Source organism: Chrysemys picta, chromosome 9, assembly GCF_011386835.1.
Source record: "Chrysemys picta bellii isolate R12L10 chromosome 9, ASM1138683v2, whole genome shotgun sequence".
Lineage (NCBI taxonomy): Eukaryota > Metazoa > Chordata > Testudines > Emydidae > Chrysemys > Chrysemys picta.
The window spans coordinates 77,811,081-77,831,687 of NC_088799.1; the positions used below are offsets into that span (position 1 = coordinate 77,811,081).

Consider the following 20,607-nt stretch of genomic DNA (forward strand, 5'->3'; position numbering starts at 1 on the left):
ATGAATTTATAAACAGAAATGTGTCAGAATTAAAAAAAAATCCATCTGAGCCGTTGTTATATGATTGCTTTATCCATACCCTCAGCTATTTCATTATAGGCTGTACTTTTCACAGAGATCTTCACTACTCAAATAAGTATCATAATCCTACTAGACATAGACATCACATTTAAGATGTGTCTGCTTATTAGTAAAAACTGCTAACATTCTGAAATGTCTCTCCAGTTAATGGTGGTTGGGTATGCACAGGCTGTAAGAAACCTCTCCTTCTTGGCAGACCTGTTTTCTGGTTCTTCAGAAGGTCACAACATTTCTCCACAAAATTCTAGGAATAGCCAAGGAGGTTTGGGGGTTTCTTGGTAAGTTAATGTAACATTATCATGTTAAGACCCCCAGTCCTGCAAACACCTACGCATGTGGACCGATATTTTCAGAAGAACCAAAGGGGTCCAACTCCCATTGAAACTCCATGAGATTTACATGGCTAACTTCTTTAGACTTCTTTGAAAATCCCAGCTGTGCCTAACTTTACCCTTGTGAGTAGTCATATTGAAGTCAATGACACTATACATGTGCTGAAAGTTAAAGCATGAACATAAGTATTATCAAGGTCATGTCTAAATGACTTTCCATGGGATTATATGGTGCTTTTTATTTTTGTGAAAAGTAGAATAAAATTACAAATTCAATTTTTTATCTAGAGGACTCAATAAAAATTTACTACACCACGTATGTGGATTATCTGGTGTTTTACTAGGGGAAATTTTCTGGAAGAGCTTAAGTGCCATATAGCCTTACCAAATACAATAAGATATAAATGTAAGTTGCCAGTTTTATTAAGTACAATTTACACAAGTGACAGGGTAAGAAATCCATGAGCATAGTGGGGGAAGTGGAATGAAATGCGCCCTGAGACAAGCAATTGGGCATATTTGATAAATCAAGAAAAGAAACAGATAATAAATAATGTATTCATGATGGACATCACATGATTCATTTGCCGCTAAGTGTATTATTGCACCCTTCTTCCTTTGCACAATCATTTCACATGCATCATTTCATATTATTGAGTAGTTTTTATATTGCTCTACATTATACAGAAAAGGGATAGCCCAAGTGCTGAGATTCAACATAATCTTCTTTAAAACACAGCTGTTTATGTTCTACTCGACAGACACTTTAGTGTCAGTAAGCAGAGTTACATTTCATTGGCAAGCAAATGATCATAGATCTTCGAAAATATAAACTTGGAAATGTTTGAGTTAACATACCAACACGTAGCATATTTCTATGTAAAATAAATCAAACATTTTGCACACAGGAGATATTTTTCTAAGAGCTGGGAGTTGTCTGTATACTGGTAAAATATAGTCAACACTTTATAATATAATGGTCAGCCAACGTGGCATGATGTGAAATGATGCTACATCCTGTAACATCATGAGCTCTTTATACGGCAGAGTGACATATGAAGCATCAGAAATAAGAAAACCTGATGTTGACTAACAGCTTTAACTTTGTAACAGTATCCACTCTAAATGTTTTTGTCATTAGTGATTTTTTTTTCAGTCCCTGCTCCTGCTTCCACTTGAGTCATTGGCAAAACTCAGTTGGTTTCACTGGGAACAGGATCAGGTTAATTGGCCCCAATCCTGCGCACAATGAAGTGAATGGCAAAACTCCCATTTACCTCACTGGTGCAGGATCAGACCCTTGAAAGTACAGGATACATTAGATAACCCACAGGTGGAGTTCCAACAGCATATATTTCAGCTTTCCATATATCCAGCATGACCAATTCTAGAATGCATTACAGCTTTCATGGAACAATTGGCACTAGGAGGCACTTAAGTGACATGTTTAAAAACTTATCTTTGGTAAACACACACAAAAAAACTTGCAACTAATGTTTTATTTCCTGATCATGAGCAAGATTTTAATTTGCTATTAGTATATGTGCACACACATCTAAATGTATACAGGACATTTCTAGTATAAAATGTCATATCAAATGCAACTAAGAACATTTTTTTAAAATCACTTCAAAATGACACAGTACTGTTCTGGTGGGGTTTTGTTTGTTTGTTTTCATTATTACCATATGCTCTACCTTTTAGCTTACTTTTTTCCCCCTGGTCAGTATCAAATATGTATAGAAAGAAAGTTTTCACATGCTGAATGTTCACTTTCTCCCTCATACTTTTAATATACTTTTCATAAATAATTGTGCAGAATAATTAAATCACCTGCTTATACAATCTTCAGTATCGGTAGTTCAGACTCCGGGCCCAATGCTGCATTCCATGCACACTCAAATTTCCTGCTGAAATCAATGGGTGCAAAAGAAATACAGGATAGGGCCCCAATATGGATTGATCCTGCAAGATGATGAGCACTCTGGTGAATGACCTCAACTGCTAATGTCCTTAATGAATGGTGACAAATGTTCGACATCTTGCAGGATGGAGTCCATAGTGAAACGCTTAACCTATGAGGGTATTTCATAATTTCAGTCAATCAATGCACATTCCAAAAATGATTTTACAGTCTGCATTGCAAAATGGACTTTTTAGCAGAGTTATATGAGTGAAACTGAGGAACAAATTTGGCCCCGTAGGTTCAGTGTATCCATAATATCAATGTTTTCTAAATCTATCATCTTTAAATCAGGTGTTTCTACTGAACAACTTCAAGTATCTTAGTGGCATATTTTTTCCAGCTGCACTATTTAAGTTAATGAATGGTTTGGAACCTAGAACAACTGTGTATGGCCCTTTGTACAATTAGAATTGTTCATATCTTTCTCTTTTTGGCCAAAAAGGATGGAAAGCTCAGTCACAAAGTATGTCTGCTTTAAGAACATATGACGGTCATCATGGACTTGTTGAATAATGGCCAGTGATTTTACATAAACATAAATTATTTCATGATGTGCTTACTGATGTTTTCAGCCCTGACTGATCAAAGACCATTGGCAATCTGCACAAAAAATGAAATTGAGTGATGTAACACTTGCTGTAATGAGGCCTTTATTTTGGACAAGTGGGGTAGCGGGGTGGGCAGTGAGGAGGCTAACTTTTACTAAACCATTCCACTTTGCATTTGTATATGAAATGGATATGGCTGGTAGATGACAGGTGGCTGTCCATGAGCAACATAGTAATTGCTGAAGTTCCTGTCACTGATATATGGAGCGGGCTGATAGTAGCATGTTACGTTGGCTGCATTTGGGATGATGTTTTGTTCTCCAAGTACTTTTAAAGCGAGAATTGTAATCATGTTCAGAGTTTGTCGTCGTTCATGTCCCATGAGACAGACTGTGCTCTCATTTACAACTCCGCGCAGAGTCATCAGGTAGTCATACTTGCTCTTTTCTTCCCCAATGAAATGGTTGCGCAAATATGACTCAATTTTCCTTTGCTGCTCAGCGACATCAGGAAAATCAATGAAGAATCTGGAACACATATAACGTTCTAAAGATTTAATTTCAGCCTCATCTGCTGGCTTAAAGTCACGAACCAGAAGGTTGCTGTATTTCAGAAGGCCTCCACCTCTGATTTCTTCAGGGTTCCTTGTGGAAATAAGTTTGTATTTTAAATGGTCCATTGCCTCATTGAAGTCTCCATACATGCTCTCTGCAATAATGGTGGGATGTAAGTCTTCTGTCAATTCACATTCTGTATCACTGTAAACATTTAACATGGAGTCCAGTATTATTTGAAAGGAGTCAACGCTAAATTCAAACTGTCGTCTGAGTGAGTTTACAAATTTTAGTTCTACATTCTTTCCACTGTTGTTTGACAATGAGATGAGGCTCCAGCGGTCGTGATCAGTGGAGACTTTGACCATCTTTTGCACATATGCATCTTTCATAGTCTGAGCAGTGATCTTTTCTTTATTGACACATTTTGGTAAAAAGTCCAGTAGGCAATTCAGCACTGCCTCCTTAACAACCTGAAATTCTTGTTCACTTGGTAATTCAACACCAAAAATGATGTCCAGGTCTTTGTAGCTAGTTCCATTCTGTTTCACAAGGATGTGACTAGCTGTTGAACCATTCAGGCGGATGTCTCTAACAGTGATTTGCTTCTCAATAAGCTGCTCCTTTACAACATGAATGATATCCTTTGGCTTTACTTCCAGTGTTGGAAAATTTCCTCTTCCATGAATGGGTATTACCTCAGTTAATACTTGATCCAGTATTTTTATCTGATCCCAAGTGAGACTACTGAATCTGTGATCTAAATCCTCAGTCATTGTGAAGTTAGTTGGTTAACTAGGAAAAAACAACACAAATATTAAGAGGGAAACATTAGGTTCCACTCAAACATACAAAAGCCTGAAATATGCCATGACAAACCCACATCCTACCTGTAGAAGGCACTGTTAGGCACAGAAAGTAATACATTTTACATTGAGCTATATCATGAGTTGGATGTCTGACTAAACCATTGCATTTTCATTGGCCATAGTTGAATTTGGATTTTCTCAAGGTTTAACCCTATCAAATAACATTACATTAGCGTTTAGTCCAGTGACTAAAATACTCTGAAGTAAATTTAGGAAACAGTATATGATTCAGTGCAAAACCACTCACAGATTAATGATCTGAGCTTCCTGGTTGTTACAATTAAATTCAGTATAGTTTTCAACCTCCAGAATTAAATGGGCAAGTTCAGTTCTGTAGTCCTGAATGAAAAGCATCTATTTGTTTTCAATGGTTGTTACACACATGGAACTACTGAAGTGACTTATTTAACAAAAACAGAAATAATGCAAAATATTGACCTTCATGTATCTAGCTCAGTATTTCTAATGCATTTGTCGCTGGAGGCTTCTAAATGCAGGGGTGCACAGCATCTCATATTTTTTCATTTCTTTCATTATGGTTTAAGAGCTAGATGCTGAGGAACCTGTAAAATTGTTCTCATAGAATCTCTGGGCAAGTCGATCTGACCTATCTAATTAACTGTCTGGCAGTACTGTGCAGACCTTGCAAGTTCTGGTTTGCAGATAATGAACCCACCTCTGGTTTGCATTGAGGTTTGGGTTCCATTAAGTAGAACCTTTCTGGAAGCCTCTCACCTCACTCTCCAATATTTGTGACTGGAAATCAGTATAAAAGGCTCTGGGTGAAATCATGGCTTTAGCAAACTTAATTTTATTTTTTGCTTTTATATCATTATATTAAGATAAGCAGGCAGTTAGACCAGTGTGTGGATTAATTGGTTTAGGATTATAATTAGAAAAAGTTGGGAAAAAAAACAAAATATTGTGCTTAAGATATTGCTAACTGAACATGTCCAAAACATTATTTTCATGAAGTTTCATAATGAGTTTTATGTAATTAAATACTCTCATTTTGAGATTATAAGTATGTACACTACAAACGTAATTAAACACAGTTATACAATTAGATAATTAGATGTAATTATAGTAATTACATAAGTAGTGAAGAACTGCATTCAAGAAACTACAAAGTGAAGAAAATTCACAGTTGAGTGTTAGACCTCCAATATGTAAGGAGAGAGGCACTATCTTAACATTACCAATTACTAACCTAAATATTATTATCATTGAGTGGAAAATACTCTCCACATTTCTAAACTTTCCCCCCAGAATCTATTACTCCATTACTAAATAAATAACGAATGCCATTTTGTGATGATTCCCCCGTTGCCTGCCTAAGCCTCCTCAACTCCTCTGCAGCAGTTAACCACCAAATACGTACTTAGTGAAGGAGTTTTATTGCTGAAATGCTATCAAGCTTCTCCCTTAAAGGTCATACCATTTTTCATCACTCTTCCATAAGTCCCATCATAACTCATGGATTGATACTGTGATTTGTTGATAACTTTTCAATTAAACTCAATGTTTGGTTGCCCTGACTCAGAGTGTTGAGTTTGATGCTGCATTGTGAGGCTGTGTTTGCTCTGACTCACTGGGTGATGGAAAGAGTGATTATGAAAATGGTTGGACCCTCCTGCACAGCCCAAGAGAGGATGCAATCTTTAGTTAATATGCTCACTCCTGAGACTATCCAAATATTCAGGAGTGAGCACTAGAAATTCCCCACCATGTGAGAGCTTGTTGCTCGGACATTTTATGGACATACGTTTAGATAAGTGCTAAAAATTGGCTTTAGTTAATGGAAGCTATTGTATTTTCCTGTACATGCAATATAATTTTTACTCCTATATTGCACAAGTAGTTGAAGTGTTGTTTTTAGAATACACTGCCCTTGGTTTTGTGAATGATTAGCTTGTAGAGGTTTATGTTGAACTGAAGGTATTCATATTTTGAAATCTGTTCCTTAAATTATGTCAGCTGTTTATAATTATAAACAGTAATAAATGAGTTTAATGTGACTACTTTCAAAACACATTACTATAACACAATAGAAGGATAAGGAAGACAACCCTTACAATATACCTGAGCATTGTATGTAAACAAAATTGGTGTTTCTTGGCGGCAGTGTAATTAATCAAATTTCTTCTAAAAGTAAAATATTGAATTCCTTCATTACAATGACTTTTGGATTAGTAGGAGTTCATTGTAACATGGATATTTTATTAAGTTGATACATTAAATTGTTGGAGACTTAGAACCAAAAAGTCACTATTAAATAACAGACAGGAAGACTTTAAAGCGTAACTATAATGATTTTGTAAAAGAAAAAGAATGTTTTACCATTATACTGGTAAGAACAACATATTATTTTTTTTTAACATACAGTATTCCAGCTCATCCAGGTATAACAGCTGCCCAGGAGTGGTGCCAGGGTTTTTGCCGCCCTAGGCGGCAGCGCTCCTCCTCTGAGCATTCAGCGGCGGGGATCCTTCCGCTCCGCGTCTTCGGGGCACTTCGGTGGCGGGTCCCGGAGTGAGTGAAGGACCCACCGCCGAATTTCCGCCGAAGACCCGGAGGGGAAGGACCCCCCGCCGCCGAATTTCTACCGAGGACGGCAAAATGCTGCCCCCCCAAATCCTGCCACCCTAGGCAGTCGCCTAGTGGAAGCGCCGGCCCTGCAACTGCCAATGTTCTGTGGGTCACAATTAACCTCCAAACCTTCCCCCAAAGAGGAAAACTTAACTTACATGTAAGCAATGAGTAATCCTATTGACTTCAGTGGGGCTATGCACATATTTAAAGTTAAGCATGTGTGTAAATGTTTGCCTGATTAGGTCCTTATAGAAGAAAGCACATAGCACTTTTGCTTAGAGAACTTTGTTTCTTAAATTCCATTTAAGGTGAGGAAAGGGACTTGACTGACTTTAAAAAATGGACTGGTTATTTGAAGCTCATCATGTGGGTGCATATTAAATATGAGCTTTTGACTAGCTGGGAAGCAGTACCTTTATTGAGGATGTCTGATAATTGAATAAGCACATCACTGATGGGTCAAGAGATAAGCTCCTCAAGTGAAAAGGAAAATCCTCCCATTTTCTTTTGGCAAAACAAAGTATCAGCAAATTGTAATGATGTTATTGTAACATTTCTGGGCTTCATTTTATTTTCTAATCCACAGTGACAGCACTTGTATACTGATGTATATTTTCTTCCCTTCCCTCTTCAGTTATATACACTCTATATATTTGAAAATATTTCAGGTAACTTGTGAACTTATGGACAGTTTTGGGTGGTTGCTAAACCATTTTATATTTATTTTTAATATTGCTTGTAAGGGGCCCCAATTCAGCAAGCTATTTAAGCACATACATAACTTTAAATATGTGATCAGTCCTACTTAAATCAATGGAACTAGTCATATGTTTGATGTTTTAAGCATTTGCTTAAATACCTTGCTGAATCAGGGCCTAAATAGGTTAGTATTTTGTTTGTTTTTCTTAAACTGCTGCTGAAAAGACTTTTTCATGTGTTAGACTCAATCCCATAGTCCTCACACAGCCCGAACTTCCCCTTATTTTAGTGTGACATATATAGATTCGTAGATGCCAAGGCCAGAAGGGATCATTCTGATCATCTTGTCTTACCTCCTATGTTGATAAACATTGTACACCTGTATGAGTTTAGGGTAGACAGTATTCAACATGAAAACTAAAGAAATTGCCTATTCATTCCCTATGTGGCTATCATTGCACCTTTATAAGATTTACTAAAATCTGTTATAATGAAAACTCTGATCCTCTCTCCACAATCCTTCTCAAATCCCAGTACCCTGGGCTGGATTTAAATTGGATGACACCATAATTTCTTACATTCCCATGGGAAATATTTTAGATAGAAAATCTTATTTCAGTGGAGGAATATAAAAGGTCTTGTGAAATACTGTCATGGATGAGAATTTCCAATTCTAATAATATTTTTTACCCAGTTTGTAACTTTGAGGGAAGAGAGATACTTAGCCATCAGATTTCCACAGCCCTACATCTCTAGCTATGCCTTCCTGCACCATGACAAAGAATTTAACTTTGCAAAAATTTTCTGAATGTGAAAGTATCTCATATGTTTTACATTCAATATATTCCCCTTTTAAAAACTCTAGGTGAACAATGGAGGGCTACATGCTGACTAGAAGCATTACAGTGAAAGAATGGAGTAGTCTTTGAATATTTGTTTTGGAGAGGTTTAATTTTTCTCCCAAGTAACTGATACTACAACTCGTTAAAAATAATTTCCTAGTGAGATTTCTTAGAGTTCATTTGTGCCTTTTCTTGTAACTCCTGCATTTTTATGGGATTTATGGTGTTATAATATCATAGAAATGTAGGGCTGGAAGGGACCTAGAGAGGATATCATATCCAGCCTTATGTGCTGAGGCAGAATTCCCTCATCCTGCAGCAGGTTATTAGACACTGCAGTGGACACAGATTCCTGAACTTAGCATTATCAGATAAATGAGAGAAGAACTGGTTTTCAGGGTTTTCTTTTAAATGTACTTGCTAGAGCAGCAAAGCATAGGTGGACAGGATATGTTAAAGTTATACCACATATTGAACTTCTTACAATGTAACAAATTACCTCCCTGATTATTCATGTTCTGGGCTATCTTTGAGTAGACAGCATAAATCATGCCAAGTGGTAAATGGTTTGTGATGTGGAAAAAATATTTACAGGGTGAGTATGAGACCTTCAAACACATTTCCACTAAGTTTATATGAAAGGCCCGATCTAAAGTCCATTGACGTGAATGGATAAACTTCCATTGATTTCAATGAGCTTTGAATCAGGCTCCTGTTACAGAATTTAAATATAGTTCTACAGTGGCAAATGGTTAGGTCACAACTCTGTGCACTATGTAGTCTTCAGGTACAGGCAAGTTCCACCAAAAAAATAGGTATGGGATTTTACATCTGGAAAAAGAAAACCTTGCTGACAAGCGGTGTCTACTTCATAAACTTCCAAAGAAATCTAGATAGTTAAGATCTGGAGGACATTCTCTTCCGATTTCGGTCATGTTTTGACTATAAACTTTTTAACATCCTCTTTTTATATGCTCTATCTTACTGTTTCAAAGTATTTTCAGGGGGGTTATAATATGCTAACATTTTCAAACAGAACACATTTTTATAAAGATATGCTTGCTCTATTCTGATCTGCTAGCTTTTATCAACACTAAGTATACAAACAAGCACATTGAATATTTTGATGCTCCATTTATCTTTACTTTTTGTCTGTACTTGACACAAGTCACTGTGAGACCTGACAGAGATTACATTAAAATGTCTCATCAGCTACATTAATTAGCCTTGCTCTATTCTATAATATTGTGATTTTGTTCTAGTTCTGTGTTTTGGTTCACTATACACTGGTTATCTGTATAGCTAATTAAAAGACACGTTTCTCCATTAGGTAGGACCCTTTCTTGAAGTAATCTGCATTGACTTCAGGAACTACAGCCAGCATTGGCAAGTATGCATTTCTATTCACAGCACAAGTGTGCATGAGCGAAGTTTAAGCAGTAGTGGAGATGAGGTACTCCAAGTAGGGAAATCTTCTGATCGGCCCCAATTTAATTTTGGTTTTCAAGATCTTTTCCAGTAAACTAATGTTAATAGATGCAGTGAGGAGATTATTTGCCCTGTAATTCTGAGATTATGCACGAGCTGCAATAAATCAGTACATCTAGTTACTCTGAAATAACCAATAGTAACTCAAGGCCACCTGCTCTTCTCCTGTGAGAAAAGGTTGCATGGCACTGCAAGTAAACCTTAACAGGAACCAAGCACTTCAGGCTGTACTGCAGCATATCACCTTCAAGGATAGAACAAGTGAGTATTCAAAAGAGAAGCAGGAGCATAACCAAATAAAATGTGCCTCATCTTTCTCCCAACCAGATCAAAGCTATTGGAAAAGCAGCACTGTCATGCACACATGCCCCTGCCCAAGTACATCAGTTTGCAGAATTGTGAATCATAGGAGCAGTGATAATATACCCTGGCACAAAGCTGTGGATTTGGGAAAGGGAATCCCACAGCATAAGGTGAACAAAATCGTACAAAATGCAGTCCAAAGGGCTGAACTGGTGGTTGGCAGGAGGGGTTAACAAATGAATAATGAGGAGCTTGCTTTGTGCATGCAGCACTAACTTGCAATTCATGTTGCTGGTTTCACACAGATTATTTCTTTTCCCCCCTGAATCTTTCTATCATGTCTCAGAGCAGCCTTTTTAGCTGCATGTGGATCCACTTTCAGGTTAGATATTGTATGCCATTATACCTAAGTAATCCCTTTCATGTAGTATAGTCGTTTTTTCATTTATCTTCTTCCCTACATAGCATGCAAGGTACACCAAAATCTATGACTCCTGATAAATAATGTGGCTTATAGCACAACTTTCTCTTGCAATGTAACATCTACTACTAAGTTAAAAACTAAGGTAGAATGCACAACATTACATCTACTTTTGGCTATGATCATTTCTATTAACTTATAATGACACTTACTACATTATGTAAAGAAAAATACTTTTACTCTTCAATGCATACTATAGTCTCACTAAATTATGGAACCATGTTTCCAGGAGAATGGAAACAAATAGAGACTTACACTGTGGTAGGAATGTTGCCAATCATGTACTTCAGTAGAGTTAATAAGATGACTCACTGGGTCCTTTGGTAAAAATATGAATCGTCATCTTGTCACCAATAAAAACATGAACCACCCAGGGAAAGCTGCAGGAAAAAACAAACAATAACAGTCTTTTTGAGATTAAATGTTAACTACTAGTCACCTGCTGTACATAATAAATCATGCATTATAGCTTGACAGTGCTGCAATCATGACAATAGCCTTTTAAGTCATAAATGATAAGGTAAGAGCTATGAATGGGAAAACAGAGCAGTACTTAGAAAGAATTTGAGCTTCAGGTCATTCTTAAGCCTCTGCCAGTGTATTTACTCAGGCAGTAACTTGCAAGGCATTAATATTTTACTATTTCTCCAAGGGATTAAAGAATTATTACTTATAAGCAAATTAACAGAGACACTGTGGAATTATACAAGCGAAGAATTAGAACCAATAACAACCCCAGCAAAATTAAATATTTTCCTTTCACAAATGCAGAGCAGGTCTTGCACATTTTCCAAAGATGTCTGTGAATCACAGAGGGCTCTCATTCCCTTGGCAAGCCAGGCAGCAACCAATTCATTTAAGACAAGCATAAATGGCAGAAGTGGGAACTCCATGCAACTGAGTGTGTTGCATGGACTTATGACCAGCTCTACATAAATTATAAGGAATTTTTATTAACACTAGATACGTGTGATCACAAAAATCCCTTTTATATACAATAGTCACTTATTATTATTTAACATTTGTATTACTGCAGCACTTAGGAGCTCTAGTCACAGACCAAGACCTTAGTGTCCTAGGTGGTGTGTGTACACAGAACAAAACGATGGTCCATGCCCCCAAAGAGCTTATTTCAAGAAACACTGACAATCTGCTCATTTTTAATCTTTCCTCCAACATTCAGTTATTCCAGCTATATATGCCCCAATGTGTATAAACTCTAAGAAACAGCAAGGACCCACAATCCACCACAAGAAAGGCTCTAGGGATTCTGTGATCCTTCAACCACAAAATGTATTCCTTGCCACCAAAGTATGCGCCACAATCTCCGCTTTTATTTAAAAAATATTTGTTTCTAATCTTTATGATTGCAGAGAGAACCTTGGAAACATGAACTGAGGCAGCAATGTCTTCCTGAGTTTGCACAGAGCCCAAAATAATCGCTCTGTGAGGTGTGAGCTGCCTTATTAATTTCAATTAGATGCCAAATTTCAAAAAGATGCCACAGAACTCAGATTTTGGCTGCTGAGTATGCCAGTTAGCTGCAGTCAGGAGCCTGACATTTTGTTTTCTGCCTCCTTACCCTGGATCTGTCTGCAGCTACCTTTTGCTCTCCAGCTCTTGACAACGGTCAGCTAATTAAAGTGCACGCTCCCTGCATTATTCCACGGAGCCTGGCAGCACAGAAAAGGAGCCAGAGCAGGAATCCAGTTTGCAGGCAGAGAGTGAAAGGAGGCAGAAGTGTAAGCTGGCAGCTGCAGAACAACACAGCAGCTGAGGCCCAGGGAGCCTAGGAGATGAACTGCTGGTTACAAGCTCTCGCTATCCCTGGGAAACATTGTCCAGGAGTCCTGCTCAGAACCTCCTTTCCCTGCCAACTTTGAGAGAGCAGATTCGGTCAGGCCAACTGGAGAGCATAGCAAAATACCCATCCTCAAAAATAATCACTGTAAAAAATAAATGGAGAAATTTCACATCAGTGAGTATTTTCAACAGTGAGGTATGGATGTGTGTTTGTGTGGGGATGAGAGATGGTGGATATTTCATGATGATACAACTGATATTGCACTAGAACTTAGGGGTTGTTATTGTGGCATTTAGGGAATATTCACAAGGAAGGACAGAGTTTTGCTATGAAACATACAAAATGTCTTATTCTGTAGTATGCTCATAAAAGCAACATCTGCGGCTAAATGCATAAACTGTTCTTTGGATATTAATCTCAGTAGTGGTCTATTGCTGATTCATATGCTGCAGAGAAAGATAGTGTATCCCTTAACTATTCTACACTCAGATTGTTCCCAATATTTTTCAAAATGAATAAATATTCAAAAGCTGCCATAGGCAAAGTTCGGTTTTGTTATCTCAAAAAGAACACTTTTGATTCTTGAATACAAAATGTGAGCTGTGATTATGATGAAGTAGAGACAGATGCATTTTAGACCTAATTCCAAACTCATGTATACATAATGATGGATAGAACATAGTGACAATGAGAATGGCCCAGAACGTAAAACATGGGATTGGGTTTCCAGTGTTCTGTTCCCTGATCTACAACTGACTCACTGCGGGGCAGGTCACATGCAGTCAGTTTGTTAAACTATTTATTCTCCATGCCTGGATATCCACTTTGAGACACTGAGGCACTGATTTTTAGAACTGTTAAGCACCTGCAGCTCCTATTAACTTCAGCTGGAGTCATGGCTGTTCATTCCTTCTGTCTCAAACTGAGTACCTAGAAATTGAGGCATTCAAAATCAGTGGCCTGTTTCAAAAATTCTGGCCTTTATCTTTCTGTGTCCCAGTTTCTAAGTGCAACAATTGTATTTATTTCTTTAGATTAATACAAAATAAAACCTATCCTTTCTCTCTAGCACCATGACTCAACTTAAAATTCACGTACCAAAAATGCCCGTCAATATGACTAACCTCCAGCAAAAGCAGGCAAGTTACAGACTGAAACAATCCTCCTTTTCCATCTATTAACCATCCTCATAATTATCTCTCCTTTTCAAGTGATTGAGGGGCGGGGGGAAACGTGAGCTTTGCAGTGTGCCCTAAATGTTATCAAATTTGGACTACTGAAGACAAAGGAGGGAGGAGGGTACAAAGCCAAGGGGCTTTGGATGAGATGTAAAACTAAGGACACAGCCACTTGGGGTCCATAAAGAGCTCCTAGTTGTGTTAAATATGTTGTTCTGTCTAAATTCTAATTTAGGCAGGTGCATTCTGCCTATCTAATTTCTCTTCACTTCCTATTCTAAAATCCACCCCAGAATTAGCTGCATTTCATGACAGAAGAAATAATCCCTGTGTATACTGTATGTATAGTCTGTGTATCAGTTTATTAAGCATTCTGGGATCCTTTGTGATGAAAGATGTAGTTTTTTTAAAAGTTAGTTCATTATCATTATTGCAACAACAAAACCACTGCTGTACAAAAGCATAACAACAACTGTTGTGTCTGATAAGCAGAAACTTGTTTTATTCACTTTTAAAATATCTGTTCACGTTGTGATGATTTCTCCTAGTGATAAAAATTATTTTACAAAATGTTGATGCTATTTAACTATATAAGAAAAGCATCTGAATGCTAAAGTAAGACCACTTCAGACCACAGTGGGACATCAACATATCTTTATTAAACAGAGCTTTTTTAATGTGGCCATTACTGCTGTAACAAGCTTTTAATTTAAGTATTTTTGAAGATAATTTCAGAGCCCTAGAATAATGTAGTCCTGGTACCTACAACAGGGTACATCTTGCATAACTGATTACACATAAAATTAGTTTCCTGTTCGTGGGTGAATTTGCCTTCAATTGTTTTGGATTTTTTATATAATACTATAATTACACATATACATATATATTTATATATAATTCATATATAATTACTAGAGCTACTAATAAATTATGAATTCATGTTTATATTTTCCAAATTACAAACACTATTCCATGACTACAAAATGTAATACTGGACTTTCCTTTTAATGCTACATTTACTTTATAAGCTACATTTTTGAAGTGGAGCTAATACATGAAATATTTTACTAATTTAAGTACCTGCTCTACAAGAGTTTATTCTTAATTTTGCATCAGTAAGACTTGGGGTTCCCCTACAGCTTCACATAACATAGCTCTTTTATAATTAAAGAAGTCTCATTCAGAAATAGAACAAGGTTTTTCTACAATTATATAATAAAGTAAACTGCATCATTTAACTCAAATCACATCAGGAAGAAGGAACAATGCCGCAACCACAAGATCATAGTAATGCTATTTTTCCATGCTGAAAGAAGGATGAAATGTCACTGATGACGTTATTGCCACACTGCTGAAAGACAGTAAAACTGATGAACCAAGGAAAAGTGTGAAGCATAGCACAGATGTGTGTGTTCATCAGTTTCATGCTGCCATCAACAGTGGATGTTGAATGCCATGCAGTTGATGATATCAACTTCTAAGATAGCTTGAATAACACTATCACCCAAATTTGTAAAAAGAGGAATCACCATGGCATTTAGATGTCCAAAAGCCAGGCCCTGTATGCCAGGTACAGATGTAGAGAAAGAGAACAATGTAGAAAAAGAGTGACAATGTTAGCTGATAACACACACCTTTTCTGGGGCTCTGTAGTATTATATAGAAAAATCACAGCCTTTTGTTGATATTCAAAAGAAGAAACCGTGTCTGCTGCCAGATAAATACTTCGAATAAAAACAACAATAATACTACTAAATTCTATTTTATCAGTGGAATTCTATTTATTCATATTCAATATTTATAAATGCTAGTTTTGCAGATATTTTATATGCTACATTCTAGTTTTGTAGATCAGTGTGAGTAAACTGCTGATATCCTGTGATAACTGATGTAAATAAACCTGTTTTTTCTTGAAAGGTCCCTGAATTTTTGTCTCCTTTCCCTGCACTGATGCTTGCAATAGACCTTTGTGTAGTTACAAACCCATTCTGGCTAATGGAAAGGAGTCAGATTAAATACTGAGTAAAATATATGAAACATGAGAAAAAACAATAGACACAACGAGAGGGGGACAAACTCTGTTCTAACACCCATGCTGCTCCTTGGAAATCAGTGGGATTACATGGTCCTAAGAGCAGAATTTGGCCCAAATGTATTCATGACCAAACATTTTACCATAATGCGACAAATTTTGCTGTCCCCTAGGTTCAACACCACAGAACCATGCATACATTTAGTTTGCCCAGGGTGTAAGAGCCAAATTTGGCCCAATATTTGGTTCCAAATTCTATAAAGGCTCCATGGGCGTGATCCTGCACGTGATCCAATGGAAGGTATATCATTGATTTCAATGGGAGCAGCAACAAATCCCATATGCAGAACTCCTACCGAAGTCAATGGGAGTTCCACACACAGAAAGATAAAGCAAATCAAATGAGAGAGTGTGTTTTGTTTTTGTTTTCCTTGTATACTGCCTTTCATTTACCATTAGCCAAATTGTACATTCCCAATACAGGCAACACTTGTACAGGAGTTTTATTCTGAGTAAGAACAGATCCTCTTTCTTTTTTGTTTTCTTTATAATGTATTGTGATAACATGCTTGAAATTCATGTTTTCCATAGAAGTTGTAGATGATGAACTGTTTGGTTTCCATATGCAATATATTTAAATGGCAAACTCTTAATCAACACTGGACATACAACAGATCATGTCACCTTTACACATGCTGACTATTGCTTCTCTCCACAAGTAGTCCCAATGGATTCAGTGGGATCCGCAGAATAAAGTAGTACTCAGCATGAGTGAGGGTGGCAGGGTATTACACAACGGGTCTATTGATAACTTTCACTCTACATCACCCCATTATGCCCAAGGACTGAAAAACCTATGGGCTCAAATTCATTCTATTGCTACATCCAGGCAACTTCACTTATTTCAAAGAAGTTCCATGAGTATAGCTGAGAGCAGAATATGACCATCTTTCTGCCCTACTGAAAATCTGAAGTAATGTCTTTGAAACCAACAGAGCTATTCTGGATTTACACCAGTGTAACTGAGGGCAGAATTTGCCCCCAGAACACAGCTGATGGAGGAAAGTAAGTACAGAGAATACTGAATGTCACTGTTGTTGTGTGTAGGAACTAGAATTTTAATATCTTTTGAATATATTGGTACAAATCCTGCTTGCCTTACACACAAATAAGTAAACTTTAATGTAACTTTAATATAATTAATCATGTGATTTGCTCCATTTTTGAAGTCTGTAACACTACTTGGTATGTTACTTGTCCCACTCTAATGGTTGGTCAATAGTGGACCTGAGTCTACGCTAGATACTAACTATAGGAGTTCCTTCTTAACTGAAGTAATAGTCCTACTTTTAGCTTTGGAAGTTCTAGGTTCATTCCTCTGCCCATGAGGACAGTCATTACATTACTTTCATTTGTATCATTTGAATAATTGCTCTCCATACAATATATAATATAACACTGTATAATTTATGCCACTATGAGGCAACAAAACACAATGCCCAGAAAAAAATTGCCTTTAGACCCAGACCAGAGCAAGGATGGTGTGTAAGCTGCACCTGTGAGGCTTCATGCCTCAGAGACACCCCTCTGAGACACAATTCCGTCTCTGTGTCAAGGGTTAGTAATTTGATGCTGATATAGACCAACAGGAAATTACAGAACTCCCCCACCATCACTCATGCTGTTTCAGCTGTGCTGGTCAGAAAATTGTGGGAAAGTGTTGCCCAGGCTCCATCCATTCATCCCTCCATACTGCTCAGCATCCACTTAAGGCTTGGCTTGGTTTAGTTCAAAACGCCCTGAATTCAATGGAAAGACTCCTGGTGACTTCAATGGGCTTTGTATCAGGCCCTAACTTCTGTTTGCTAGCTAGGTGCATAGTTTGGACAGCGATGCAAGAGTGTAAGAGGTGGGGTTCTTACCCATCTGTGTGGCATGTAGCCCAAATCACAATATGGCTCTAAAGTTCAAGAACGCATAGTTTAAATCTTAGTCAGGGAGTCTGCACCATCAATTCACTTTGATTTCACATTCATTTTCTGAGTTAACAGTGATCCATGTCACTACTGACAACTACATTGTGTTTTTTTAATCAGTCCTGAAAAACCTGTTCTTTGGAATAAAGCACAGAATACAAAGCATATGCCTGTTTAATAAACCATCTTCCTTATGATGGAATAATAAGCATGTTTAGTTTTAAGAGTTACAAATGTACCATAAAGAGATGTATTGGCAGGGCTGGGCAGAAGGAGATAAGGAGTCCCAGTTCATTTTTTTTTAGAAGAAATTATGTAACAAATCTATAGCCCCCTTTTTTTTCTCATCACAGGTTGTTTGTGAGCCAATCTTGATTTCTGCAAATGCATTCCTTATTTGGAAGTCATCACCAAATAGTTTCTGTAAACAAATTGCAACCCATTGTCTCTGTCCAACGACAGACCCTGAGCTCCTTGGGGTAGGGACTGTCCCTTTCTGAAATGGCTTAACACATCATGAATGCTAAATAATTAATAACAACATTGGTTGCTATTTAAACTATTTGCAATTTATTTGTGCTGTGTGATTTATCACTTAAGTCACATGATATGATTTCTACTTCCTAGTTGGATGGATAATGAATAGTGAACATCACACATCCAGTATGATTTTGGGGGGGGAATTATCATTTATGCCAAAATTCATAAAACTTTTGGGATTCATCCAAATGTCCAGAAATAAGCCACTAATAATGTGCAGTGAATGATAAATCCCAACAAATTATAGCAGAGCAAATCTGCCACATTCATTCAGAAAAATATTCATAATTCACTTTTTGTATTATTTAATCTGCTCTAGTGACAAACACTAGACCCCAAAGTCATGTAGTTACTCTGGATTTTATACCAATGTAACTGAGATCTGAATCTGGTTCATAATTTATAAGCTAATTTATCAGTTAAATTCACATCTACTACAGGATTATTTTTAAGTCTGAGTTCTTAAATGTTACTATGAACTCAACTAGTATTCTATTCCTATTTAGAGGCACTGAGATAATAGACAAGGTGGGTGAGGTAATATCTTTGATTACACCAACTTCTGTTGGTAGAACGGATAAGCTTTGGAACTCCACAGAGCTCTTCACAAGTAGCTTTTGTCTCTTAAACTAACTGAAGTTGTTCCAATCAAAGATATTACCTCACCCACCTTGTCTCTCTCTCCTATCCTGGGACCAACACTAGATTACAGATGAATGAGTTCTGGGGAAGTGATGATTCCTCCGGGCAAGCAGATGGATCTAGTTTTCAGTTAAAAACCAAAACCAGGAGACTGTACCCACCATGACCAGGTAAGATCTAAATACAGTGTAAATATCTGGGAGGATGTTTGCACCCTCCTATCCAAAGGGGGTATCATTTCCTAAATTTCTATCTGCCGGTCTCCTATTGTTTATGCCAGGTGCCAGCCTCAATTGGTTATGATTATAAAAAAAACAACAACAGATCAATAGATCCCTTGCTTTCCAGTGAGGAAAATCATTTTAACCAGTGATTTATTTGTGAAATCCTTAGTACAGGAGGATTAGGAGAGAAGTTACACAATGGTCTTGAAAGTAGAGACCAAAGCGAATAGCCTGTTGTAATATTTAAGCAAATGATAATATACATCAGCACAATACAGAGCACGGAGGAAACATACTTCCTTGGTGCAGCGAAGTTAGTGAACAATTAGAGCTACAGAACAGTTTATATTGAGAGAGGGAGAGAGGGAGGGAAGAAATTTCACTTAGTGCTTCACTCCAAATAAACCAGTGGGCTCCCCATCGAGCCCTATTTCTAACCCTCCCTTACCCCCAAAATGGAGAGTAAAGAGCAATTAACCCAAACCAGCGGTGCAGACTATGTCTCCAGCTTGTGCAGGCAGGGGCTGGGGTGAGCTGCAGCCGGCAAGAAGAACCGCTCTGCTGTCCTGCGTGCGATCTGCCCACAACCCCGCCCACTCTTGCGAGAGAAGTAACAGCCCAAGGGTCCCTATGGCCCCAGAAGGCGCCTGTAGCACAAGGTACGACTCGGGAATGCCAGGTGCAAGGGAACCTATAACATCAAAGGTAAAGGGACCCTACAGCAGCCAGGAAGCCTAGTGCACCATAGGGATCCTATAGAGCTCAGTATCTCTTAGCACCCAGGGAGCCTAGAGCACCCAGGGACGCTATAGCACCAGAGAGCGTATAGAGCTCAGGATCCTTTAGCACTCAGAGACCCTATAGCGCCAGAGAGAACCTATAGAGTTCAGGATCCTTTAGCACCCAGGGACCCTATAGCGCCAGAGAGAGCCTATAGAGCGCTCAGGATCCCTCAGCACCCAAGAACCCCACGAGCACGCCGTGCCCGGGACCCTGTGAGATCAGCGTCCCCGCGGCGCTCAGGGGCCCTACGGCACCGACACGCACGCGGCGTGCAGCCGGGACTCACCGGGATGGAAGCTGCGCCCCCTTCTCGCTCCGTCCTCTCTCCCCCTTCCTCCCCACAGTCTCCGGGCGAGGGAGGCGCGCCCCTCACCGCCCCGTCCGCGCCGCTCGGGGCTGGCTCAGTCCGCGCCGCGAAGGGCGCCCGGGGGGGGGAGACACGCACAGGGGCAGGGACCCGCCGGCCCCCCAGCGCCGAAGCGGAGCCCGCAGGGGGAGAAGCGGAGAGTCGCTGAGCCTGAGCCGCCGCCGCTGCTGCTGTCCGCGGCCAGCCTGGTGCTGAAATGAGCCACCGCCCCCCTCTCCCGAGTCAGCCCTTGTAGCGTAAACCCGTGGCCATGGCAACCCGGCGTCACACAATTTAAGGTGGCGGGGACCTGCGCGTGCCAGGGCA

At 38.6% G+C, this 20,607-nt stretch overlaps 1 protein-coding gene across 1 annotated transcript; it reads right to left on the reverse strand.

Moving 5' to 3' along the window:
• Nucleotides 1–1,909: 1,909 nt before the first annotated feature.
• On the reverse strand, nucleotides 1,910–20,360 carry TENT5D (terminal nucleotidyltransferase 5D). The gene is made up of 3 exons (XM_005284557.4): nucleotides 20,221–20,360; nucleotides 11,011–11,135; nucleotides 1,910–4,276 (listed from the first exon to the last, which is right to left on the reverse strand). The coding sequence occupies exon 3, from the start codon at nucleotides 4,255–4,257 to the stop codon at nucleotides 3,082–3,084; it is 1,176 nt and encodes a 391-aa protein (XP_005284614.1). The 5' UTR covers nucleotides 4,258–4,276; nucleotides 11,011–11,135; nucleotides 20,221–20,360; the 3' UTR covers nucleotides 1,910–3,081.
• Nucleotides 20,361–20,607: the final 247 nt, after the last annotated feature.